At 43.2% G+C, this 25,810-nt stretch overlaps 1 protein-coding gene across 4 annotated transcripts in view; it reads left to right on the top strand.

The window, feature by feature from the left end:
* FRMD4B (FERM domain containing 4B) overlaps positions 1-25,810 on the top strand; it is a 372,375-nt gene that overhangs the window by 285,990 nt on the left and 60,575 nt on the right. For all 4 annotated transcript variants that reach the window (XM_054481543.2, XM_054481540.2, XM_054481542.2 and 1 more), the window contains 2 exons: positions 5,803-5,859; positions 6,657-6,679. In XM_054481543.2, coding sequence (XP_054337518.1) covers positions 5,803-5,859; positions 6,657-6,679 — 80 coding nt within the window. The remainder of the gene's footprint in view (positions 1-5,802; positions 5,860-6,656; positions 6,680-25,810) is intronic.

Here is a 25,810-nt window from a genome sequence, read left to right on the forward strand (position 1 = left end):
TTGTTTTTTGAGAGATGGGGTCTTGCTCTGTCACCCAAGCTGGAGTGCAGTGGCACAATCACAGCTCACTGAAGCCTTGAACTCCTGGGCTCAAGCAATCCTCCCCACTCCATCTCCTGAGTAGCTAGGACTACAGGCACATACCACTCACTGGACCAGGCTTCAAACTTCTATTATGAGACAATTTCAAACTTACAGAAGAGTTGAAAGAATAGTACCAAAAGATGTCAGTGTGTCTGCCAAACCAAATTTACCAGTTTTTAACGTTTGGCCCCATTTGCGCTTTCTCCTTTCATATGTAAATTTTTTGACCCACTTGAGAGTAAGTTACAGACATCATACCTGTTTATCCCTAAATATTTCATTGTATATTCCTAAGATCAAGGACATCCTAGGCCGGGCACGGTGGCTCATGCCTGTAATCCGAGCACTTTGGGAGGCCGAGGTGGGCGAATCATGAGGTCAGGAGATCGAGACCATCCTGGCTAACATGGTGACACCCTGTCTCTACTAAAAATACAAAAAATTAGCCAGCCATGGTGGCACGCGCCTATAACCCCAGCTACTTGGGAGGCTGAGGCAGGAGAATCGCTTGGACCCGGGAGGCAGAGGTTGTAGTGAGCCCAAGATTGTGCCGCTGCACTCCAGCCTGGGCAACAGAGTGAGACTCCATCTCAAAAAAAAAAAAAAAAAAAAAAGATTCAGGACATCCCTTATGTGACCCTATTACAATGATCACATTCAGAAAATTTAACATTGAACCTCTACTATTTATTGCCTAATATACAGTCCAGTTGTCCCAGTAATGTTCTTGTAATATTTCCTCCTGATCTGGGATAGCATGCTGCACTTAGTTGTTATGATTCTTCAGTCTCCTTTACATTGGAAACTCTTTTTTCGTATTCACCATATTGACATTTTGGAAGAGTATAAGCCAGATGTTTTATAGAATATCCCTCAGATCGGATCCGTCTCATGGTTCCTCATGACTGAATCTAGTAATGCATTTTTGACAGGAATGCCACACCATGGTGTGCTGGAGCCAGCTTGTACCATCTCATGAGAGCTAATTCTCATATCTCTTTCCAACTCCGTGTTCTGTGATGTTATATTGGTAGCTTGAAATCAGCCATAGTGGGAGTATTTACACTGCCGACATCAACTAATGCTACAAATCAGACATTTCCCAGCCCCCAATTTCCAGTCGTGAAACATTTTCATTTCATAGGATCGGTGGGGTTGTGTCATTCTCCATGCATACCTTACGATCAAGAGGCTCATGAAGCTGATCTATCCCATTATTGGCAATATCTCATCACGGGGTTAAGATGGTATGTGTCAGCTTCCCTTGGAAGAGTTAACTGTTTTCCCTTTTGTGATTAATAAGTAATCTATGGAGAGGTATTTGTGATTACGTAAATATCCTGTCCTGTTTCTCGTCAAACTTTCACTCAAAAGTTGTGGGTTTTGGCTGGGTGCAGTGGCTTACGCCTGTAATCCCAGAACTTTGGGAGGCCAAGACAGGTGGATCACCTGAGGTCAGGAGTTCAAGACTAGCCTGGCCAACATGGTGAAACCTCATCTCTACTAAAAAAATACAAAAATTAGCCGGGCATGGTAGCAGACGCCTGTAATCCCAGCTACTTGGGAGGCTGAGGCAGGAGAATCGCTTGAACCCGGGAGGTGGAGGTTGTGGTGAGCCGAGATCATGCCACGGCACTCCAGCCTGGGCGACAGCATGAGACTCCGTAAAACAAAACAAAACAAAACAAACAAAAAAAAAGTTGTGAGTTTTTTATTTTTTGTTTTTGAGATAGGGTCTTGCTCTGTTGCCCAGGTTGAAGTGCAGTGGCATGATCACGGCACACTGCAGCTTCGACATCCCAGGCTCAAGCCATCCTCCCACCTCAGCCTCCCTGGTAGTGAGAATATAGACATGAGCCACTACACCCAGCTAATTTTTGATATTTTGTAGAGCAGGGTTTCACTATGGTGCCCAGGCAGATCTCAAACTCCTGAGCTCAAGCAGTGACCCCACCTCAGCCTCCCAAAGTCCTGGGATTATGGGTGTGAGCCACTGAGCCAGACTTCAATAAATAGTTTTTATTTATTGAAGATTATTGCCTGAATCAATTAGTACTAGGAGAGGTGCAAGGGTAATTTTCTTTTTCATTTCTTCTACATTTATTTGTTGGTGTTCTACAAGTTAATTTTAAAGACTGATACTTAAAATAGATAATTAGTAGTAGGCTTGGAAACAAACTGAGGTGTCCCAGTAGTTTCTCAAGTATGTCTAAATCCTAAGCATTTGTGACCACAGTATTAATATTCATTGCTGTAGCGCAGATAAGTTTCCATGAAGTACTGATCCATATGGGAAGAGCAGAATCAGTCTTAAGAAATATTTTCCCACTCTACTTTGAGAGTGTGTGTTGATAACATACAGTCCCAGCAACAGTGGAGGTAGCATTTGGATTCATTTTTCCACAGCCTCACCTGTTTCCAGTTTTTACCAAAAACATACCTTTGGAGGATTCCTGATGAGACATTTGCACTGGAGTCATAAAAAGTTAACTAGTGCACGGTAGACTGGAAAGAGCACTGGACAGGGAGTCCAGAGTTGCCATGTTCAAGGGGATTGGACATTACACTTCATCTTCCTGATCCTCATTGCCTCCCATCATCTGCAAAAAAAAAAAAATAGGAATCATATTTTCACTAACTTCCTTTGCAAGCCCCAAAACCGTCTTTGATTCTCTTCTCCTACTTGGCAATCAAAACCTAGAATTCACCTCATTAGCCTGGTGTCTTGGTCAACAGAGCCAAGAAGCCAAAGACAAAAATGAGATGTCCTATGTGGCACCTGAACCCAGTGACCTACTGATTGAATTTAAAATCCAGCTAAATTAGCCATGAGGGTGTGGCACCAGGACTTGATACTGTTCATATTACCTTTGTGCATTCAGCCACATCATCTGACTCACTTCTCTGGTTCTCTTTGTTTATCCATGACAGTCATGGAAACCCACTGAAGGATCCCGTTACCTCTCTCTTTGAGGAGATCCTTCTCTCAAGTGTTGGGTTGCCCAGTACCTATAAGGTTACCTCTGTTGCCATGGTTGGGAGTAAAAGCAATGTTCCGTCCTGGGCAGACAGCACTTCCAAAATAGGTTTTACACTTCAGGCTTGAAATCCTGGAGTTCTTTATAAGTCTTAATTAAATTTCACCAAATGAAATTGCAGAGAACTGGGCAAATAGTGTTACAGCTGAATGATATATTGTTTAGTAAACTCCATGAATGAGTCAAAGAACTTTGGCAGTCAGTATTAGGACTCAAAATTTGTTGCCTGGGATTTCTAGAGGTGATTGTTCAATGGAAGGTGAGGTAGGGGCTGAGGGTTTTAAAAGAATATGGGCCTTTGCCAAAGCATGCGTTCTCTTCTCTTCCTGGAACAAGATTTTGCTAGAGCCCACTCCTTCACCGCACCGTCACCCTCCTCCACCAGAACTGTATTGGGGCCACTTGTGTAGGTGGAAAAGTCCACAGGTGAGTTGGATATTTGCTCCCCACTCTTCTGGAGCTGTCTGAGCCTGGTACTTGTCTTGCTCAGTTCCTCATTTCAGCATTTTTAATACTTAATAACCCTTCAAAAGTAGAAAATTATTTGGCTGCTTCCCTAAGAATATCTGCTGTAGGTTTTTCTGTCTGCTGAACTTCCATTTACTAAATTGAAAAGTTGGTGTCTGAAATATTTTTCAGGTGACTTGTCTGAGGTTCTGATGAGGCAAAGGTGGGTCGTGGGATGTCAGAGGAGTTGGCAGTAATTTTCAATTTACTTTATTCAGCTTTAGCGTTTTTAACATCTTAAGTAATTTTTTCTTCTCTAAGATCTTAAGACACATTTGACTTTAACTTTGAGTTCCTGCCTAATTTCAAACCCAATGATGTTTTTGAGTTCTCCTGTTAGCCCTCCTCCCTTGCCGTGAGTTTCTTTTTCTTTGAACTAAGGAATGTAGCCTTTCTAAAATTTAATCTTGATCAACACCCACCTCACCTGTTGGATGAACCGCCTCATCGTCTTTCACCAGATTGGAAAGCCAACGTCTCCTGCCTGAAAGGCAGAGGGCAGTTGATTTCTGCAATCAACCTGGCTTCCCTTTGATTTTGTAATCTGTTTCTAGAGATTATGGGCGAGCTTTGAATTCCAAGGCTCTGGGCCTGTCAGCTTTTGAGGCAAAAAACTTTGAAGCAGATCCTCTCCTCAGGTTTCAGAAGGGCGGCCTGTGTGTTAGAGGATGAAATTAATTTGTTTTCATCTTGTAATATAAGGGAAACATGAATAATTATCACTGCTGGCATTGTAACACCCTGGGGTTTTTATTTGCTCATTTTATTTCATGGGTTTTAAAATAATTATTGTTTGTTTTTTGAGAACCCTCTTCAAATCACATGGAAACCTGAGGGAAAAGCACAATCCTTTCAGAAATCCTCACTGAGCATAACTACCTCTCTGAACCTGTCTATTGTATATTTACTTTAAAATGACTTAATCTCCCCATTGATGCACTTGGTATAACTAGGAAACACTCCAGCTCAGATTCAAGAGGTGAAAGGGAGGAAGAAAGAATGCAGGGCAATTTCCACAATTCCATGTTCTTAAATACTATGCCCTTTCAAGTACTAATTATACAGGACTTGGGCAATAATGGGGTTACATAGAATTGTTTTTGCATTTGTTAAAACTTATAAGCTAACATTACCACTAAAACCTTTTTTTAAAATAAAGACACCTCTATACCATTCATTGTTATAATATGGTTCAGTAATAATATTTCATGTATCATCGCAGTTTAAAAAATATAAAGGTGCATATGAGTATTATTGATAGAGCTATACCCTTTCTGCACATATCTATGCATCCCTACTGGACTACTGAAAAAGCTTTTTTTTTTTTTTTTTTTTGGTAGAGATGAGGTCTCTCTATGTTGCTCAAGCTGGTCTCAAACTCCTGGCCTCAAGTGATCCTTCTCCCTCAGCCTCCCAGAGTACTGGGATTATGGGGATGAGCCACTGTGCCAGGCCCTGAAAAAGCATTCTTTACCAAGGCCCAGAGCTCCAATTTTTCTTTGGGGTTTTGAATGATTAAAAAAAAAAAAAAAAAAGGAAAACTGATAAATTAGAGTTCCTCAAACTTCAATGTAAATCAACAGAATTTTAGTCTTCAAAGCATTTGCTGTAACTGATTTTTAAGGCCTCACATTTTATCTATAATAGTACAAATATGAACTCAACAATGTGTCATTGACACAGAAGTGAGTTTATATTTTTAATAATATTTGCATTGTGTGTATACTGAAATAACCGTACTATAACACAGGGGAAAAAATTATCCCAGGAAAACACTCAGTAAATGAATCTAGGAAATTCTGCAGAGTGCTTAAAAATGAACTTGCAGAGATAAAATTTTTTCATTTAGAAGTTTTCTGAATGTTTAGCCTCAAAGTCATTCCCGTTTCTTCCTGAATACTGCTCTCTAAACATAATCCCTCACCACAGCTATTTAAAATAGACACACACACACACACACACACACACACACAAACACACACACACACACAGTGGTTTCGCCTTAACCCTCAATGAGTCTCTCGACACCCCCCACTTTCCCCTGCAATGGTATGATCTGCATTTGATCGTAAACTGGAGGTGCCAAGCTGTGACAGCTTCCTCAACTTCAGAGCCATTTGCTACAATCTAGGACAGCCCCATGTTCAATGATGCTTTCCTTTTCCATCAACAGGGGCAAATTGAAGTAGACAGCGAAACCATCTTCAAGTTAGCAGCGTTTATTTTACAGGTAAGATTGGACAAACTGCCTCTTAGCAGCTCCCTTGTGTTTCTTCGTTTTTGTTAACTGCCTGCAACTCTGAAACTTTTGCATGGGCCAGTGTCTGTGGGATTTTTAAGCCAGTTAGTTGTTTGCCGATGAAAAATGTGAGCCACCGTCTTCTGCTTGAGAATAGTTTGCATGAGCTACAATGTGATATTGTGAGTCTCAAAGAAAAATGAAATTTAGATTGCTCTGAAGGATAAGAGTTAAACCCATATTCCTGGAAGAGAGCTCTGGGATACTTGAATTTGGGAGGCAGCAGTTGTTACAACAGCTGTAATTTTCATTTAAATTTAGTAACTTTTGTATACATTTTCTTGTGGTCCAGTAAAAGAGCCCTCTAGTTCTTAAAGGCATTAGTTGTTTCCATGCTGGTCTAAAAAGTAAAGGGAAAACAAATAGTATGTGTTGGTTTACCTGTATTGTGGTTTAAAAGGTCTTCCTCCAGTCTAAAAAGTGTGCCACTTGAATGAAAAGCATTTATCATGTGATCTTAAAAACGTACAGTGAGAAATAATTGTTTGTGCTTTTTCACATATATATGTTTCTTTTGTTAAGAATAAGGAATATTCCTAACAGGACAGTCAGGGTTTTCTTATCAACGCCTAATTCTTCTTATGGCTATAGGGAGAGTATTTCTGAGAAACACTCTTCAAAACAAAACTCAGGAACTTTAAGAGGGGAAAGTAATCAAGATAAAACTCATTTAGCTTGACAAAGATACATATTGATCAACACTATTTGTTTTTGTTTGTTGTTTTCAGGAAGCCAAGGGAGATTATACCAGGTAATGCTTTTCTTTTCTGATATTATTATGCAAAATAACCCTAAAGAATCATTTTATGTGGTTATTTTAAATAACAATGGATACAAAATCAAAGGATAGTAGATCTCTAAGGCAGGAGACTGAGATCTCTTCGCTCTTCAAATAGAGACCTATTCTTTTTGTGAATGAATCAGGGAATGATGCTTTCTTACAGTTTTTGAAGCCAGAATGACAGCGAATTGTAACCAGAAGCTCTCCAAAGTTCTGTTTTCTGTCATCTGTTAATTAGTGAGATGAAGAAATCTATAAAAAAACTTTGATAGCTTATGCTGATAAAAAAAAAAACTTACAATAATCTTGTGTTCGAAGAGTTATAATGTATGCACAAAAAGATTAAATCCATCAGCTGCTTAGTTAAGGGATTAATAGGGGCTTTCTTTCACAGCTGCCCCGAAGGGGCCTCACCCTTCATACACTTGACCTAACAGTTGTATTTGTTGCTGCGGAGACACTTAATGTTTCTAACTGCCTCACTGGCCACATCCACAGAGAGTGTTTATATTTGAATTCACCCTCTACCTGCTCCATTCTGTCCTTTTAATGCAATCGTTGGAGTTGTAGAGAAACAGTTAAAGGGTGGAGGCAATGCTTCCCTTTGTAGGCCAATGACCCCTTTGAAAGCCTGGCCTCTACGATGTTAATGTTCGACTCCTGGTAGACGTTACTCGTAGATTATTTACAGATCACCTAGCACTCATTCCCAGCCAAGTCTTTGAATAATGTGCCCCTTAACGGACTAACAAAATAATGCCTTCCAACCTTGAAAACTTCCAGCTACGGAGTTGTACTTCACTTCGGAAACTCCCAACACTCTCGTCATCTTCCCATTTGGCTTTGGTAGAATGTTCAAGGATGCCACTTAAAACACCATGATTCCTCACCACAATCTCCCACCAGTTCTGTTCTGTGCTCTCTCTCTCTCTCTATATATGTGTGTGTGTGTGTGTGTATTTACATTTTTCTAGGTTAAGAAATTTGAAGAAATCATGAAAATCAAACACCAATTGTTTTTAATGGAAAGAAAGGGGCAGGAGATTTAAAAAAAAAAAAAAAAAAGAGCATAAGGTAGTTTATAGACCATTAGTATCATTAAAGGCTCACGCCTGAGGCTGGGCATGGTGGCTCACGCCTGTAATCCCAGCACTTTGGGAGGCCGAGGCGGGCAGATCACGAGGTCAGGAGATCGAGACCATCTTGGCTAACACAGTGAAACCCTGTCTCTACTAAAAATACAAAAAAATTAGCCGGGGGCGGTGGCGGGCGCCTGTAGTGTCAGCTACTCGGGAGGCTGAGGCAGGAGAATGGCGTGAACCCGGGAGGCGGAGCTTGCAGTGAGCCGAGATAGCACCACTGCAGTCTGGCCTGGGCAAAAGAGCTAGACTCCGTCTCAAAAAAAAAAAAAAAAAAAAATTAGCTGGGCATGGTGGCAGGCACCTGTAATCCCAGCTACTCAGGAGGCTAAGGCAGAAGAATTGCTTGAACCTGGGAGGCGAAGGTTGCAGTGAGCCAAGATGGCGCCACTGCACTCCAGCCTGGATGACGGAGTGAGACTCAAAAAAAAGCTACTGTGTCTCTACTGCTGTCTTTCCCAGAAAAGCCACGTTTCCTGGGAATATCAGATATGCAAGGAACACAGTCACTTACGGGGGTGATTTTTAAAAAACAACCCTGGATAAGAAATCATACGGGGGGTGATTCTAAAGTCAATTTGTGAATGAGGGTTTCAGGGCCCAAAAGCTCACACTCAATGGATTGCTAACCCACCTTCCCCACTTAGCCCCAGTCAAGCCTGTGACTGACACCCTCTGAGCCTCAGTTTCCTCATCGGTAAAATTGAATCTTTCCCATAAAACTGTCATGAGAATCAAATGTATGTAAACGTTGCCCGGGGCAACATCTGGCTTATAGCAAGTAATCTACACCCTTGGGCTATTATTATTAATTTAGTTATTATTATCCTCATTATTACTATCATCCTGTCTGGTCTCTTATCTACCTCTGATGAGACTTTTGAGACTAAGTTTGGTCTGAAGAAGCTGTAATCTATAGTTGTCGGGGAGGTGGGGAATAGAAAAAGAAAGGTTAATTTCACAAACCTTCCTTAGGGAAGATCCCTTGCCTGAGGCAAAGGAAGGCCTAAAAGGGACAGTCCTTCAGTTGTTCAAACATTTGAGCCCTAGGACATCAAGGCTGGCGAGTTAATTCTGGGCAAGCCCAGTCCAGACCCTTGCCTTCACTTAAGCTTGTTCTTGGTGGTTTTCCTGAGTGATCACGAGGTTGAAGTGGCGCACACTGTTTTGAAATTGTCCAAACTACACTAAGTAGTGGAGAGAGCGTGGGACTGGAAATCACGCAGACTGGCAGCATCCCTCTGAGTAGTCACTTATCCTTTCTGAGCCTCGGTTCCCTCATCTGTAAATTGGAGTTAATCAAAACAATGGCTTTGCAGGTTGGTTTTGAGGAGATGTGGGAGCACTTTGCAAATTACCATGCTCTCCCTATCTGATCTTCTCCTCCCCTGAATAGAGAGGATATGTTTTTCCTCCAAGGTTTTGTTCTAAAACTCCTCTTTGTTTTTGTTTTGTTTTATTTTGTTTTTGTTTATTTTTGAGATAGAGCATTGTTCTGTCACACAGGCTGGTGTGCAGTGGCATGATCTTAGTTCACTATAACCTCCACTTCCTGGCTCAATCAGTTCTTTCATCTCAGCCTCCTGAGTGGCTGGGACTACAGGTACACACCATCACACCTGGCTAATTTTTGTATTTTTTGTAGAAACAGGGATTCACCATGTTACCCAGGCTGGTCTCAAACTCCTGGGCTCAGCTGATCTGCCTATGTTGGCCTCCCAAAGTGTCGACATTACAGGTGCAAGCCATCGTACCCTGCCTTGTTATAAAACTCTTCTGAGAAAATCAGGCGTCGGGCGCCAAGCACAGTGGCTCATGTCTGTAATCCCAGCACTTTGGGAGGCCGAGGCAGGTGATCACCTGAGGTCAGGAATTCGAGACCAGCCTGGCCAACATGGAGAAACCCCGTTTCTACTAAAAATACAAAATTAGCTGGGCATGGTGGCACATGCCTGTAATCCCAGCTACTTGGGAGGCTGAGGCAGGAGAATCGCTTGAACCCGGGAGGAAGAGGCTGTGGTGAGCCGAGATCGCGCCATTGCACTCCAGCCTGGGCAACAAGAGTGAAACTCTGTCTCAAAAAAAAAAAAAAAATTAGCCTGCCACGGTCGCACACGCCTGTAGTCCCAGCCACTTGGAAGGCTGAGGCAAGATAACTGCTTGAACCCAGGAGGTGGAGGTTGCAGTGAGCCAAGATGGTGCCACTGCACTCCATCCTGGATGACAGAGTGGGACTCTGTCACAAAAAAAAAAAAAAAAAAAAAGAAAGAAAAAGAAAATCAGCCAAGGCCAGGTGCAATGGCTCACTTCTGTAATCCCAGCATTTTAGGAGGCCGAGATAGGCGGATCACTTGAGGCCAGGAGTTTGAGACTAGCCTGGCCAACATGGCAAAACGTTGTCTCTATGAAAAATACAAAAGTTAGCTGTGCATGGCAGCACACATCTGTAATACCAGCTCCTGGGGAGGAATCGCTTGAACCTGGAGGTGGAGGTTACAGTGAGCTAGAGATCGTGCCACTGCACTCCAGCCTGGGCAACAGAGCAAGACTCTGTCTTAAAAAAAACAAAAAACAAAAACACACACACATGCACACACAAAGGAAGTCAGGCAAAATAAAATACCATGAGGCAATGTTGTAGTGGTTAGAGCAAAGACTGTGGAACCAGACAGCCTGATTCAAATGCCAGGTCGGCTACTTATTACCTGTGTAATCTTGAACAAATTACTTAAAATCTCCAAGCCTCAGTTTCCTCATCTGTAAAATGGGACTTACAATTGTAATACACACTCCATAGGATTGCTGTGAGGATTGCATTAATTAATATTGCATTTATAAAGTAGAACAGTTCCTGTAATCAATCCATCTTATTTTACCAAACTGATGGACATGATGGACTCCCCTATTGTTACAAATATTACCTGTTTCCCATATAATATTGGGAAACATTTGTTTCCATAAATATTGGGAAATATTTTTTCCCAATAATGGGAAAAAAGATGTTCATCATGGCCTTATTTATATTAGCTTTTTTTCCACATAAAGCTGATACAAATAATGCTGTGATGAACATCTATGTGTATTTATTTTTAGTCTTGCTCTGTCGCCCAGGCTGGAGTGCAGCTCACTGCAACCTCCACCTCCCGGGTTCAAGCAGTTCTCCTGCCTCAGCCTCCCAAGTAACTGGGATTACAGGCACATACCACCATGCCCGGCTAATTTTTGTATTTTTAGTAGAGACAAGGTTTCACCATGTTGTCCAGGCTGGTCTCAAAATCTTGACCTCAGTGATCCGCCCGCCTCAGCCTCCCAAAATGCTGGGATTTTTTTTGAGACAGAGTCTCGCTCTGTCGCCCAGGCTGAAGTGCAATGGCGCCATCTTGGCTCACTGCAACCTCCGCCTCCTGGGTTCAAGCGATTCTCCTGCTTCAGCCTCCCAAGCAGCTGGGACTACAGGCATTGAGACTCTGTCTCAAAAGCCATAATAAACAAACAAACAAACATTGACCAAAATATGTCCCCAAATACCTTCCTAGGCAAAGTGGCTTTTTCAGTAAAAACAATGACTGAACACCTAATTCTTAAGGCTGCTCTGGTCCACTCCTTGTGAATATCCACCTCTTTCTTGAATTGAGCATTTCCGAAGCTGACCTCACCAACAGCCCAGCCTCCAAACCAGCTCCTCTTCCAGTGTCTGCCTTTGAATTACAGCTCCATTCTCTCTCGAATGCTCTCTGAGGATTTCCCCTTTCCTTTCCCATCTTTTTTCCACCTGTCAGACAGCTCCCTCCTTTCCTTCTGTTGATCAGCACCGCAACTTTCTCAGCCCTCATTCCCTCCCACTCAGCCTGACTGTAAAAGTGTGTGTGTGTGAATTATGTGTTGAGCTAATAATTGGGTATTACAGTGTTATTTTATATATTATTTTTTGAGATGGAATCTCACTCTCTTGCCCAGGCTGGAGTGCGTGGTGTGAGGTTGCTCACAGCAACCTCCAACTCCCGGGTTCAAGCAATTCTCGTACCTCAGCCTCCCGGGTAGCTGGGATTACAGATGAGCACCACCACGCCCAGCTATTGTTTGTATTTTTAGTAGAGACGGGGTTTCACCACGTTGGCCAGGCTGGTCTCGAACTCCTGACCTCAGGTGATCTGCCCATCTAGGCCTCCCAAAGTGCTGGGATTACAAGCGTGAGCCACCGTACCTGGCCTACAGCATTATTTTAAATGTCCATGTCTGATTTCATTCAGTCTTACCACAATAGCTATTATCTCCATTGAACAAAGTAATAAATGTAAAATTTAAGCCCAAAGAGATTGTTACATTGCTGATGAGTTCTCAGATCTGTTCTGATTCCGCCACACACTACTGCCTGCGCGTAACCTCCAGCTACCTTCCTATGACGTAGATTTGATCATTGTTCATTTCTAAAAATCTCTTAATTTCTCATTGCACACAGACACCTGCCCACCAACACCACCACAACCTGGTATTCAAGCCCATACTTGGTTGGCATTACACATTTAATCTCCCATTCTCTGCTGTGCATACTCCTTAGTATCTGCTCATGCCTCTCTTCCTTTTTTCTCCGCATAGCCCATGCTATCTGCCTTCATGGCTTTGTTCAAACTCTTCTTCCTAGAATGCCTTTAAAAACAGCAATCCTCTCCTTTTTATTTTGCTTCCTGCCGTATTCCCTTCAGAGTATTTTAAGTTAACATTATCATAACCAGTAGGAAACCCTGCTCTCTGAAAGTTAATTAAAAAAATAGTGGAGTGGGGACTTCCATTTTCTTTAAATAGAAGACAGTCTGAATTTCCAAGTTAGCCCTTAAACTGCAAAGATAACAGGCTACTTGGGTAACACAACACAGACAAACAGAGAATTCCTGAAAGCTGACACGGCAAGGAGGCAAGGCTTTATCACCCAGCTGCCAGCCACAAATGAGTTTGTAAAAGCAAAGCTTTTTTTTTTTTTTTTTTTTGGGAGACAGAGTTTCATTCTTGTTGCCCAGGCTAGAGTGCAGTAGTGTGATCTCAGCTCACTGCAACCTCTGCCGTCCGGGTTCAAGCGATTCTCTTGCCTCAGCCTCCCGAGTAGCTGAGATTACATGTGCCCGCCACCACGCCCGGCTAATTTTTGTATTTTTTAGTAGAGACGGGGTTTCACCATGTTGGCCAGGCTGGTGTTGAACTCCTGACCTCATGATCCACTGTCTTCGGCCTCCCAAAGTGCTGGGATTACAGATTACAGGCATGAGCAACTGAGCCCGGCCTTTTTTTCTTTTTTTTTTTTTGAGATTTTGAGAGGTGAAAATTACCAAGTAACTACGTGACTAGGATGCTTCTACTTTTAAGAAAAAGTGAGTGACTACATTTTGCAATTCAGTGCTGGGTCAGAATGAGAGTATGTTAACACCCAGCTTCAAGTGGGAAGGGAATATTCACAATTTACAGCTGTGCTACAAAAATGCAGCTATTTCCCATGGGAAAAGAATTTCTTTGGATGCCCTGGAGAGTAGTTAATGAAGGGAGGATAAAAACACTTTCAAGAAATTTGTGCCTTAGTTCTTACACCTCTGGAGCACTTAAAGCTGTAAAATCTAATTTCATTTCTGGAGCCTTTACCGTCAATGACAATAATAAAAATATTATCTCCCATGGGCAAGGCGCTATGCTGAGTACCCACTGGAATCAACGGGGAGGCTGTAGTGAAGAGAGGAGCTTTGGAATTTGACTGCCTGGGTTCAAATCCAGGCCCAGCCACTTGTTATGTACCTGTGGGTAGTTTGCCTAGCCTCTCTGGAACCATTTCTTTGTCTCAATAAACAATATTTGCCATTGTTACTGTTATTAATATGTTTAATCCTCACAGCAACTCTGTGATGGCACTGTCATTGTCCCCATTTTATATATAGGAAAACTGAGCTGTGTAGCTGATAAGTAGCTTACTGTTTAGGTCACATAGCTAGAGAGTAGCAAATTAGGGCTCCAAATCACATGCATTTTACCACTGTCAGAGGTTTCCTTTTTTGTTTTTCGGGGTTTTCTTTGTTTTGTTTTGTTTCGTTTTGTTGTTTTGAGATGGATCCTCGCTGTGCTGCCCAGGCTGGAGTGCAGTGGTGCAATCGTAGCTCACTGCAAACTCCGCCTCCTGGGTTCAAGCAATTCTTCTTGAAATTAGCCACCATGCCTGGCTGATTTTTTTATTTTTAGTAGAGACAGGGTTTCACCATGTTGGCCAGACTGGTCTCAAACACCTGAATCTCAGGTAATCTGTCAGCCTCGGCCTCCCAGAAGTGCTGGGATTACAGGTGTGAGTGACTGTACACAACCAGTTTCTTTTTTGTATCCCAACACAAATTTGTAAGAATCATTACCTTCCTGGCCAGCAGAATAAAGAAGGCTTACTTGACAGAAATGGAACATTTTTGTCTTATTTCAGGTCAGGCCTCTGATGAATCAACAAAACACTTTTTTGAAAAAAACTCTTGAGAAGTGGTTTTCGTCTCTATAATACTTGGTTAAAAGTTAAACAAAGTTCCCCAAGTTCTCTTGGCTAAGTTTTCAATCTGCTCATGAGCGCTATGAATCTCCCAGAAGGGGACACATAAGCAGCATTTTCCACTCTTATTTCAGCCTCTTGCTGGACCACACACTCTACTCTATGAACCGCAGAATCAGAGTAGGAGTCAGGCTTCTGCATTTCACAGCTTAACTATTTTGCATTTCAAAACCCCTTGCATTTCACAGCTTAAAAAAAACCTGATGCAACTAAATGAACACAAAAACCCTAAATTCTACCTTAATACATCTTTAGATGTTACTAACACCACAGAGGATCAGTCCTATACAGGAAGTAACTCTCTTGACCCATCTGAGTTCTCAGTTTCTTTCTCCACTGGAGTGGACCAGGCCGTTACACCCCTCACAGCTACTGGGTCCTGAAATGAAACTCAGCATACTTGGCCTCTTCAGGTAGCGGCTGGCTGAGACACAGGCATGTGTGGCATTCGGTAGGAATAGAAAGTAGCATGACATGAACTACTTCCACTTCTCAAAGTGCAAACCATCCAGTCTACAGGAGCTGTGAGATGACATTGTTGAGGGAGAATTCTACATTCCCCCACTGATAAGCATTTCCACGCCTTTTGGTTTGTTTCTGGAAGCACACTGAGTGATAACATAACACATAACAATACAGTCTTGTTATCAGTGTTCAGATGGCTAATGCGGTTAATCCATTTTTTTGTGTGATCAGGAAAGACACATTGAATCACACATACAGGAAGAAGGATTAAAGAGTTGGGGCTTCAAGTTGACCATAAATAATTTTTTACTTGTCTAGTAGGAAGTTTCCCAGAAGAGAAACACATTACTTTCCATTCTTTTGTAGGAAAACATTATCTGCATTGATTGTTTTTCTTTTACGCGTTTTTTTTTTTTTTTTTTTTTTTTTTTTTTTTTTGAGACAGAGTCTTGCTCTGTCATCCAGGCTGGAGTGCAGTGGCGCTATCTCAGCTCACCGCAACCTCCGCCTCCCAGGTTCAAGCAATTCTCCTGCCTCAGCCTCCCAAGTAGCTGGTTCTACAGGCACATGCCACCACACCCAACTAATTTTTTGTATTTTTAGTAGAGATGCGGTTTCACCATGTTAGCCAGAATGGTCTCCATCTTCTGACCTTGTGATCCACCCTCCTCGACCTCCCAAAATTACAGGCGTGAGCCACCATGCCTGGCCTATGTATCCTTTTCTAACTCTAGATTTAAGAATAAATTTTTTTAAATTGTAGTAAAATATACATAAAATTTATCATCTCAACCATTTTTAAGAATAGTGTTTGGTAGTGTTAAGTAATGTTTATGTTGGATGTGTGTGTGTGTGTGTGTGTGTGTGTTTGAGACACAGTCTCGCTCTGTCACCCAGGCTGGAGTGCAAGTGGCATGATCTCGGCTCACTGCAACCTCCACCTCCTGGGTTCAAGCAATTCTCCTGCCTCAGCCTCCTGAATAGCTGGGATTACAGGCACGCACCACCACACCCGGCTAATTTTTTGTATTTTTAGTAGAGACAGGGTTTCACCATGTTGGCCAGGCTGGTCTCGAACTCCTGACCTCAGGCAATCCGCCTGCCTCAGCTTCCCAAAGTGCTGGGATTACAGGCGTGAGCCACCACGCCTGGACGTGTTTATGTTGTACAGCCAATCTCCAGAACTTTTTCATCTTGGAAAAACAGAAACTCTGCACCCATTAAACAGCTCCCTATTCACTCCTCCTGCAGTCCATGGCCACCACCATTCTACTTTCTGTCTCTATGAATTTAACAGGAGAGAAATAAAATAATTTTTTTAAAATAGTTGTAGATTTTCATGTTAACCTGCTTCCCAACCTAAGTCATTCTTATGGATGATATTTCTTCTGCCCATTATTAAGAGAGTTAAAGGTTCAAAGTAGACATGATTGGAGTCCTCAGGGAGCTGGCTGACGTTTAGAAAAATCTTTCATCACATTTTCATTCTCATTAGAAATTCCTTAGACCTAAAAACAAATAACTTGACAGTTGATCCCCATCAAGCATGCGGATGGGCAGAGTAATTGTCCCCTGTTACAAGTTAGGCCACAGACAAAAATGTAATGACAAAGGAATTCTAGCTGAGAGGACACTGCACTTCCCAGAACACAAGCAGGTTTCCTGCTACAGGATGCATCTTTGGTAGAATGCTGAGAAAATAAAAGGCTGACACCAATCCTGTGGATCAGTCATGATGTTGGAAAAGTGAGTTTCTAGGCTGAGCTTCCACTGGTTGCCAATAGACTCTGTCAAACCAAGCCCCAAGCTGCTCACAACTCGGAACTTGGCAAGTTACTTTCAAAGTTCTTTTCCCAGGCAGTTTATTATAAACCCTTAGAGTTGCCAGATTTAGCAAATAAAAATATAGGATGCCCAGTTAAATTGGAATTTCAGATGAACAACGAACACTTTTTTAGTATAAGTATGTCCAGTATATTAAATCTGCCAACTCTAACCTAGATCACCCCTTTAGGATTCTTCTCAATAGTAATAATCTACCACCAGCCTGGGCAGAGAGTGGTAGGAATAAAGTGTTTGGTAAAATCTTTGGTTTATTATGCTACCATCAGAAAAGAAGGAACATTTTTGTTGTTGTTGTTTTGAGGCAGGATTTTTCTCTGTCATCCTGGCTGGAGTGCAGTGGCATGATCATGGATCACTGCAGATCATGTGCCCCCTGGGCATAAGTGATCTTCCCATCTCAGCCTCCCGAGTAGTTGGGACTACAGGTGTGTACCCCACTTCTGGCTAATTTTTGTATTTTCCGTAGAGATGAGATTTCACCATGTTGCCTAGGCTGATCTCAAACTCCTGGGCTCAAGCAGTTTGCCCACCTCAGTCTCCCAAAGTGCCTGGATTACAGGCGTGAGCTACCACACCTGGCCAGGAAGGAACACATTTATTGAACATAGGCAAGTGCCTTCATTGCATTCTATTGTAATATACCCAAGAATCCTATGCAACAGGTCACTATTCGTATTTTTATAATATGGAAACCCAGGCTCACAAAGGTTAGTTTATCTGAGACCACAAAACTCCTAGGAACAGGGAGACCTGGGACTGAATGCAGTTCTGAAGGCCAAACCTTATTACTGCAAATCATAGGCATAGAGCTGATTGGTTGGTTGGTATTTTTTATTTTTTCCTAGGTATGTACTGGCTGCCTGTGTACTAGCTCTAGTAAAATGATGGGCAGCTAGGTGATCTTTCTAAATCTCAGTTTCCTTATCTGTAAATTAGAGCACCAACATCTTGGGTGCTATGAAGACTAAATGAGTTTGTGTAAGTAAAATGCTTCCACTTGTCACACACAGCAAGTGCCTAGGATGGCCACCTTAAGAGCCCAAAGTGGATGGGCGCTGTGGCTCACGCCTGTAATCCTGGCACTTTAGGAGGCCAACGCCGGCCGATTGCCTGAGCTCAGAAGTTTGAGGCCAACCTGGGCAACGTGGTGAAACCTTGTCTCTAGTAAAAATACAAAAAATTAGCCGAGCATGGTGGTGCGTGCCTGTAATCCCAGCTGCTCAGGAGGCTGAGGCAGGAGAATCACTTGAACCCAGGAGGCAGAGGTTGCAGTCAGCCGAGGTCGCACCACTGCACTCCAGCCTGGATGACAGAGCGAGACTCTGTCTCAGTAAATGAATACATAAATAAAAGTCCAAAGAATATCTTTTATCATCCTATGAAAGAGGAGCTGAGAGGTCTAAGGAAGCTGGGGACCAGAGATGGTGTAGAAATGCATGCTCGCACCTGAACCCCCGTGAAGGCGCTAGAAATGCGTGAAGCCTAGAAATGCATGGTCACACCTAAACCCCCATGAAGGCCTTCTTTTCATGCTCACACCTGTAGCCCTGTGAAGGCGCTTCTTAGGATGAAGGATGGGCCAACAAATTCCCACCTCTCGCAGAAAAAGTGGGAGGCATCCCTAGCTTTGGCCAGAGGCCAGGAGAAAGGCTTATATAATTCTTTCAGTTCTCACTTTTCACTCTGTAAATAGCTGCAGCCTGACTTGGTTTAAGGTCTGATCAAGAAAGGTTTAAATCAAGAAAGGTTTAAAGGTAGGGAGGAAATTCCAAAAATGAAAGACCCTGTGGTATAGGAGGGGAGGAGAGCAAGGTCTGGCACAGCCAGCTGGGTGTTTCCTTTCCCGGCCCCTCCCTCTTCTTCCGTTCCTCCCTAGCTTTCCAATTCTCTCCTCTTCCTCTTCCTCCTCTTGTGCTCCAGCCTGCAGTTGTCCAGAGAACAAACCTCTGGTCCTTTAGATCTGTTGCCACCTACTGTGGGAACTTTGGTAAGTTTTCAACCTTCAGTGGGTCTTGTTTCTCTTATCTGTGCATTTAGGGGTTGGACTAAATGAATTCACCTCGCTTACCTGGCTGGGTGGAGCTGCTGTCTTTTAAGTTTAGTCTGGATGGGTAGGAAGTGAGGAGGACTCTTTCTTTTAGCTGTTATACAGTTAGCTCAGTCTGTAATCAGTTTTTTGGAACTAATTTGAGATAATCAGGAGTGGCATTAGGCATTGAATGAACTTGAGCTCTAGCTTTCTGCCTTTGCATATGTTTGACTGTGAATGAAAGTGTCAGCTTGTTTCTTCTTTTCTTCATCCCATCCCAGGCCTTAGTATCCCCTAACAGTAACAGAGATAACTCATTCGGGTAGAAATCTTACTTTGAGCTTTTTGAGTCAGTATAAAAAGTGGGGCTTCAGGAATACCTTGTGTGGTTTAAGGAGCTTTAATTGATATATTGGACTTCTCACCTGCAGCAGTTTGCACTCTCTGTTTTAAGGTTCTGCCGAAAATGACTGGAGTCTGGTTTTGCAGCTCATGTAAAAGTGTTTTTTAAAAACTAAATTTGGGGCTGGGCACGGTGGCTCATGCCTGTAATCCCAGCACTTTGGGAGGCCGAGGCGGGCGGATCATTTGAGGTCAGGAGTTCCAGACCAGCCTGGCCAACATGGTGAAGCTCCATCTCTACTAAACTTATAAAAATTACCCGGGCATCGTGGCAGGCACCTATAGTCCCAGCTACTCGGGAGGCTGAGGCAGGAGAATCGGTTGAACCCAGGAGGCGGAGCTTGCAGTGAGCCGAGATTGTGCCACTGCACTCCAGCCTGGGCAACAGAGCGAGACTCTATCTCGGAAAAAAAAAAAACCAAACCCAAAACAACAACAACAACAACAAAACCCTAAATTTGGTGTCCTCACTACTAAGGGACAACTAGGCTATGGTTGTTGTTTGGTTTGTTCTGGTTTGGTATGGTTCAAGAAGCACTGTTAACACATTAAGTCTTGTTATCTATGTTCAGATCCTTGATGTGGTTAATCCAGTTTGATCTAGTTTTAAAAGGTAGACTGTCATCACCTAAGCAATACATATTTTGGTGGAATTAATCAGTGGCTACCATAATGATAAATGCTGAAGCCTCAAAGTTAAAATCTTTCCTCTGCTCCTTCCCTATTTCCTGTCCCCTCTTCCTAGAATCCTGGAGGAGTAAGGCAAAGTTGTTAAAGCACAGGTTTGGAGTCGTATTTGCTTTGTGAGTTTAAATTACTTAATCTCTCTTAACTCTCTGTTTTCACATCCATGAAATAGGGACACTGATGTTAATAGCATAATATGCCTGTAGAGAAAGGGGTTAGCCCACTCTCTGCCACCTGGTAATACCCAGTGAGAGACCTGTTGTCCCTTAGAAGTATTTTTTTTTTCTTTTCTTTAATTTGATATGGAGTCTTGCTCTGTTGTCCAGGCTGGAGTACAGTGGCATGGTCTGGGCTCACTGCAACCTCCGCCTCCCAGGCTGAAGCGATTCTTCTGCATCAGCCTCCTGAGTAGCTGGGATTACAGGCACCAGCCACCACACCCAGCTGATTTTCGTATTTTTAGTAGAGACAGGGTTTCACCTCAAAGCCAGGCTGGCCTTGAACTCCTGACCTCAGGTGATCCATCCACCTCTGCCTCCCAAAGTGCTGGGATTACAGGCATGAGCCACTGCACCTGGCCCTTTAGAAGTATTTCTTTTGGGGGATTAGATGACAGCACTCATGTTTTGTCACTGCTAGGTGAGGTCACTTGCTAGAGTCTCCTAAAACAAACCTGAGCTGTCCACCCAAAAGCTTTGCTCAGGCTCCCTGACCATCTCTACAATTTAAGGAGTTGATTACAGTCTCTTTCTTGAAAATATTATTATTATTATTATTATTATTATTTGAGACAGGGTCTCGCTCTGTCACCCAGGCTGGAGTGCAGTGGCATGAGATTGACTCACTGCAACCTCCGCCTTCTGGGTTCAAGCAATTCTCCTGCCTCAGCCTCCTGAGTAGCTGGGACTACAGGCACACACCACCACACCCAGCTAATTTTTTGTATTTTTAGTAGAGGTGGGGTTTCACCATGTTGGTCAGGCTGGTCTGGAACTCTTGACCTCAAGTGATCTGCCCGCCTCAGCCTCCCAAAGTGCTGGGATTACAGGCATGAGCCACCACACCTAGCCAAAATCTCTGTTTTATGTTGTGTTTATCCTATTGCAGTGGTTCTTAAGCCCTTTGTTAAAAGCAGATTCCTGAGCCCCACCCTCAGCCCCACCCTCAGCCTTTCTGATCCAGTAAGTCTGGGGTGGAGCCTGAGATTTGCCTTTCCAGAAAGTCATCCGATAATGTTGATGCTGCCGGTCAGGGTATGAGGGTACAATGATAATCACTGTTTTCTTTTGTTTGTCACCTTTAATATTGCTTTACCTAGGAATCAGTAGAGAGAAACTTACTGTTAGAAATTTCTAGTTGTTAAGTCCAGCAGATAATAAGCTGAATTCATCATTGAAGGCCAGGTTCTACAAATAACTGAAAGAAACGTGATATTCTTTTTCAATAAAGGGCAATTTGAAGGCAAGCTGGCCAGTGAAAAGCTCTTAAACTGCTAATCACCCAGGTCTTGGTCAGTGCCAGTAGATTAGTTGAGGAAATTGGTGTTTATTAATAGTAACCAAGATCCTTTTTAATAATTACTTGTTTATGCAATCTGTCATCCTTCAATAGAAGATCCAGCTCAAATGGTTTGATTGATAGTTAAGTTGGCACCTGTTACACCTATTTAACAGACATTCAATGCCCTTTTTTTTTTTTTTTTTTTGAGACAGGGTCTCACTCTGTCACCCAGGCTGGAGGGCAGTGGCATGATCTCAGCTCACTGCAGCCTCCACCTCCCAGTTCAAGCAATTCTCCTGCCTCAGCCTCCTGAGTAGCTGGGACTACAGGCACGCGCCACCAGGCCCAGCTAATTTTTGTATTTTAAGTAGAGACGGAGTTTCACCATTTGGCCAGGCTGGTCTGGAACTCCTGACCTCAAGTGATCTGCTCGCCCCAGCCTCCCTAAATGTTGGGATTACAGACATGAGCTACTACGCCCGGCCTAAATAAACTTTTGTAGCTGCTATGATCACTAATCCTGTCCCATTCCTTCAGTACAGTTCAGAACCTTGATGGGTCATCACAGGTTTCTAGTAAGCATAGACAAAGAAATGACTTCTCATCAAGGCCTATACAAGGCAACACCAGAAGACTGGCAAATGTTTCCAATTAGCTCCATTCCTAATAACGGTAAATCTTTGGTTTGCATGGGACACAGTACTAAATAGAGTTCTCAGCTGTGATGACTTGCCCAAATCCTGGGAGGCCCCTGTCATGATCTTTTAATTTCTCGTGATATATAAGCTGTATGGTACATTTACACTTAATAACAAGCTTTAGACTTTACTGAGTGTTCAAATAGACACTTAACTATGGCTTTTTTACATCCACATACACAATTTCTGAAATAAGGATTTTGAGTTACAATTATGTGTGGGTTAAAAAAGAACTCCAGACCCAAGTTAATCTTTTTTTTTTTTTTTTTGAGACAGGGTCTCACTCTGTCACCCAGGCTGGAGTGCAGTAGGCGATCATAGCTCATTGCAGCCTCGACCTCCCGGCCTCAGGTGATTCTCCCACCTCATCCTCCCAAGTAGCTGGGACTACAGGCGTGTGCCACTACGCCCAACTAATTTTTCTGTATTGTTCATAGAGACGAGGTTTCGCCATGTTGGCCAGGCTGGTCTCGAACTCCTGGGCTCAAGTGATCCATCTCGCCTCCCAAAGTGCTGGGATTACAGGTGTAAGCCACTGCACCCAGCCCCAAGTTAACTTTCTAAACAGCTTAGGTTTAGAAAGTGAAGCTTCTGTAGCTGTTTCCACTTGGATATTATATTTAACATACATTTTTTATGCACCTTTGGTTTGGGTTTCAGGTAAGGAAGTGCTTTGCTTGGAGAAGAAAAGTGAAATGCGGAGCTGGTATGGTGGTTCATGCCTGTAATCCCAGTACTTTGAGAAGCCAAGATGGGAGGATCACTTGAGCCCAAGGGTTTGAAACCCACCTGGGCAACAAAGGGAGACCTCCTTGCGACTTTGGGGCTTGGGCTTTTTTTTTTTTTTTTTTAAAGCTGTTCTACAAATGGAGGATGCTACCACACCAAGCATAGACAGCAAGGGTCTTAGTTTTCTCTAGGAAGTGCTAGCATGCCCAGTGTGCTAACTGCCTACACTCCCTTCTACAGCAGTCTCTGATAGCAGTTGGCTGATTGTTGCTGTGTGCAAGCTCACAATTAGCCACAAGCAGGTGCACCCATTTGCTGGGGGTGGCTTTTTCCACACAAGTGCTCCAGCACACACAAAGAGTAGCCTCAGTTTTGCCAGCCATGTGGCTTTCTCAAAAATGAGTGGGGTTGGCACATTCCGTCAGGGTACTTGGGGTCAGTAAAGAAAAACAGCCCGTGAAAGGGGGCTTCAGAATAACGAAAGGAATTGTTGCCTCAGAAATAGTTGTAGTGGCTAAATAGAGGGTCATGGGCAGCTTCCTTCTGGGAAGTTATCGAAATAGGAATCTGGAATGCCTAAGGGAGGAGTTCAGCCTAGATAATCAGATAAAATGCAAGCATGTTCTTCATTGTGACATCTGAATTCCTGCTGAAATTATGGAGAGAAGCAATTTCTGGTTTGGTCACTGAGAAGTAGCAAGTGATGTAGATTTATGGGCATTCTCTCTAGCTAGGACCCGGAGAAACCAGTCCCTGATGGCAATTCTGGTCAAGTGCATCTTTAAAATAACATATCCATTGCCATTAGGGTCAGGAATGTCCAGTCAGGTTGAGTGTATTTATTGCTGGTGAAAGGCAGAGACATCCCGATTGAGGCTTGTTCACCTCCCCTACTACTTTTGGGCCCTCCCTCTGAACTCTGAGGTTGATCCTGACTCATAAATCATGCCTCCTGCCCAGCCGGCCAGGGAGGGGCCTTCTGTGCAGAAGCCAGACCTGGCTGCTCCTACAAGCTCCATAGATCCCTTGCAGCCTCAGGCTCCCAGACAAATTCCCCAGGAGGGTGAACAAATAAGCACTCAGCTACTGCCAGTTCGCTCAAATGTGAAATCCTGTTTGATCCTAAACTCTGAAAATGATCGAGCTTAACCTTCTAGAATAATATGCCAGTGTTTCTAACACCCCAGTGGATTCATTTTTGGTTCAGTAGGTTCTAACCTCTTGCATTACCATTGCAGCACCTCCCCATAACAGGGCAGTGAGCTTGAACTTCGGCTTTCCCCACATCCACTCAACTGGCCATACTTGATTCCATTTTTGTTGTGAATTATATCACATAGAATAATGCATAAAACATGTATATTGATATAAAGAACAAATTAGAAGGATGCAGCTGGGCTGGGCACAGTGGCTCATGCCTGTAATCCCAGCACTTTGGGAGGTGGAGGCAGGCGGATCACTTGAGGTCAGGAGTTCGAGAACAGCCTGGCGAACATGGCGAAACCCCGTCTCTACTAAAAATACAAAAATTAGCTGGGCATGGTAGCACATACCTGTAGTCCCACCTACTGGGAGGGCTGAGGAAGGAGAATCGCTTAAACCCAGGAGGCGGAGGTTGCAGTTAGCCAAGATTGTGCCACTGCACTCCATCCTGAGTGACAGAGTCTCGGAGAAAAAAAAAAGGAGAAAAAAAGGATGCAGCAATACAATCACAGCCAGTGAGGAATGTTGCCAGGACCCCAGAAGCCTCCTGCCCCACATTGTGTATTGTACTTTCCTACCTCCAATAAAATTCCCTCCTCCTCGTGGGCATTCTGACTGTATGGTAAATATTTTCTTGCCTTTGTTTTGTTAAGCCTATAGCACCCAGTATTTCCGGGCTGTCTCCCATCCAAGAACTAACCAGCCCCAACCTTACTTAGCTTCCTAGATGAGACGAGATTAGGTGCTTGTCTTTCCTCATAGTTTTATCACCTATGTGTGATTCTTTCTAGTTTCATTTTGTTTGTTTTGGACCTTTATGTACATGAAGTAGTGATTGTGTTTCTTATTTGGTGTCTTGTATCTTTGCTCAATATGTGTGACATTCATGATGTGTATAGCTGTTATCTGTTTTCTTTGCTGCATGGTATTCTATTATATGAATACATTACAGTTTAAGCATTTGCACTGTTATGGGATATTTGAGTTGTTCTTTTGTGTGAACAATGTTAGTGTAAATTTTTTTTTTTTTTTTTTTTTTTTTTTCTGAGCCAGTCTTGCTCTGTCGCCCAGGCTGGGGTGCAATGATGTGATCTCAACTCACTGCAAGCTCCACCTGCCAGGTTCAAGCGATTCTCCTGCCTCAGCCTCCCAAGTAGCTGGGATTACAGGTGCCCGCCACCATGCCTGGCTAATTTTTATATTTTTTTAATAGAGGCGGGGTTTCACCATATTGGTCAGACTGGTCTCAAACTCCTGACCTCAGGTGATCCACCCACCTCGGCCTCCCAAAGTGCTGGAATTACAGGCGTGAGCCACCATGCCTGGCCCTAAATCTTATTCTTGTATATAAGTTTCTCTAGGGAATATACCTAGCAGAGGATTACTGGGTTATAGGGTATGCAAATTTCCAAAATGATTGTACCGATTGACACTCTTACTAGTAATGGATGAGAGTTCCTATTGCACTACATTCTCCATATAAACTAGATCTTGCTGGAGTTTTAAAAGTTTGATAGTCGCCAGACGCGGTGGCTCATGCCTGTAATCCCAGCACTTTGGGAGGCTGAGGAAGGTGGATCATGAGGTCAGGAGTTCAAGATCAGCCTGGCCAACTTGGTGAAACCCCATCTCTACTAAAAATACAAAAAAAATAGCCAGGCGTGGCAGCGGGCGCCTGTAATCCCAGCTACTCGGGAAGCTGAGGCAGAGAATTGCTTGAACCTGGGAGGTAGAGGTTGCAGTGAGCCAAGATCGCACCACTGCACTCCAGCCTGGGTGACAGAGCGAGACTCCATATCAAAAAAAAAAAAAAGTTTGATAGTCTGGCCGGGTGCGGTC

This window comes from Pongo pygmaeus, chromosome 2 (genome assembly GCF_028885625.2).
Source record: "Pongo pygmaeus isolate AG05252 chromosome 2, NHGRI_mPonPyg2-v2.0_pri, whole genome shotgun sequence".
NCBI lineage: Eukaryota > Metazoa > Chordata > Mammalia > Primates > Hominidae > Pongo > Pongo pygmaeus.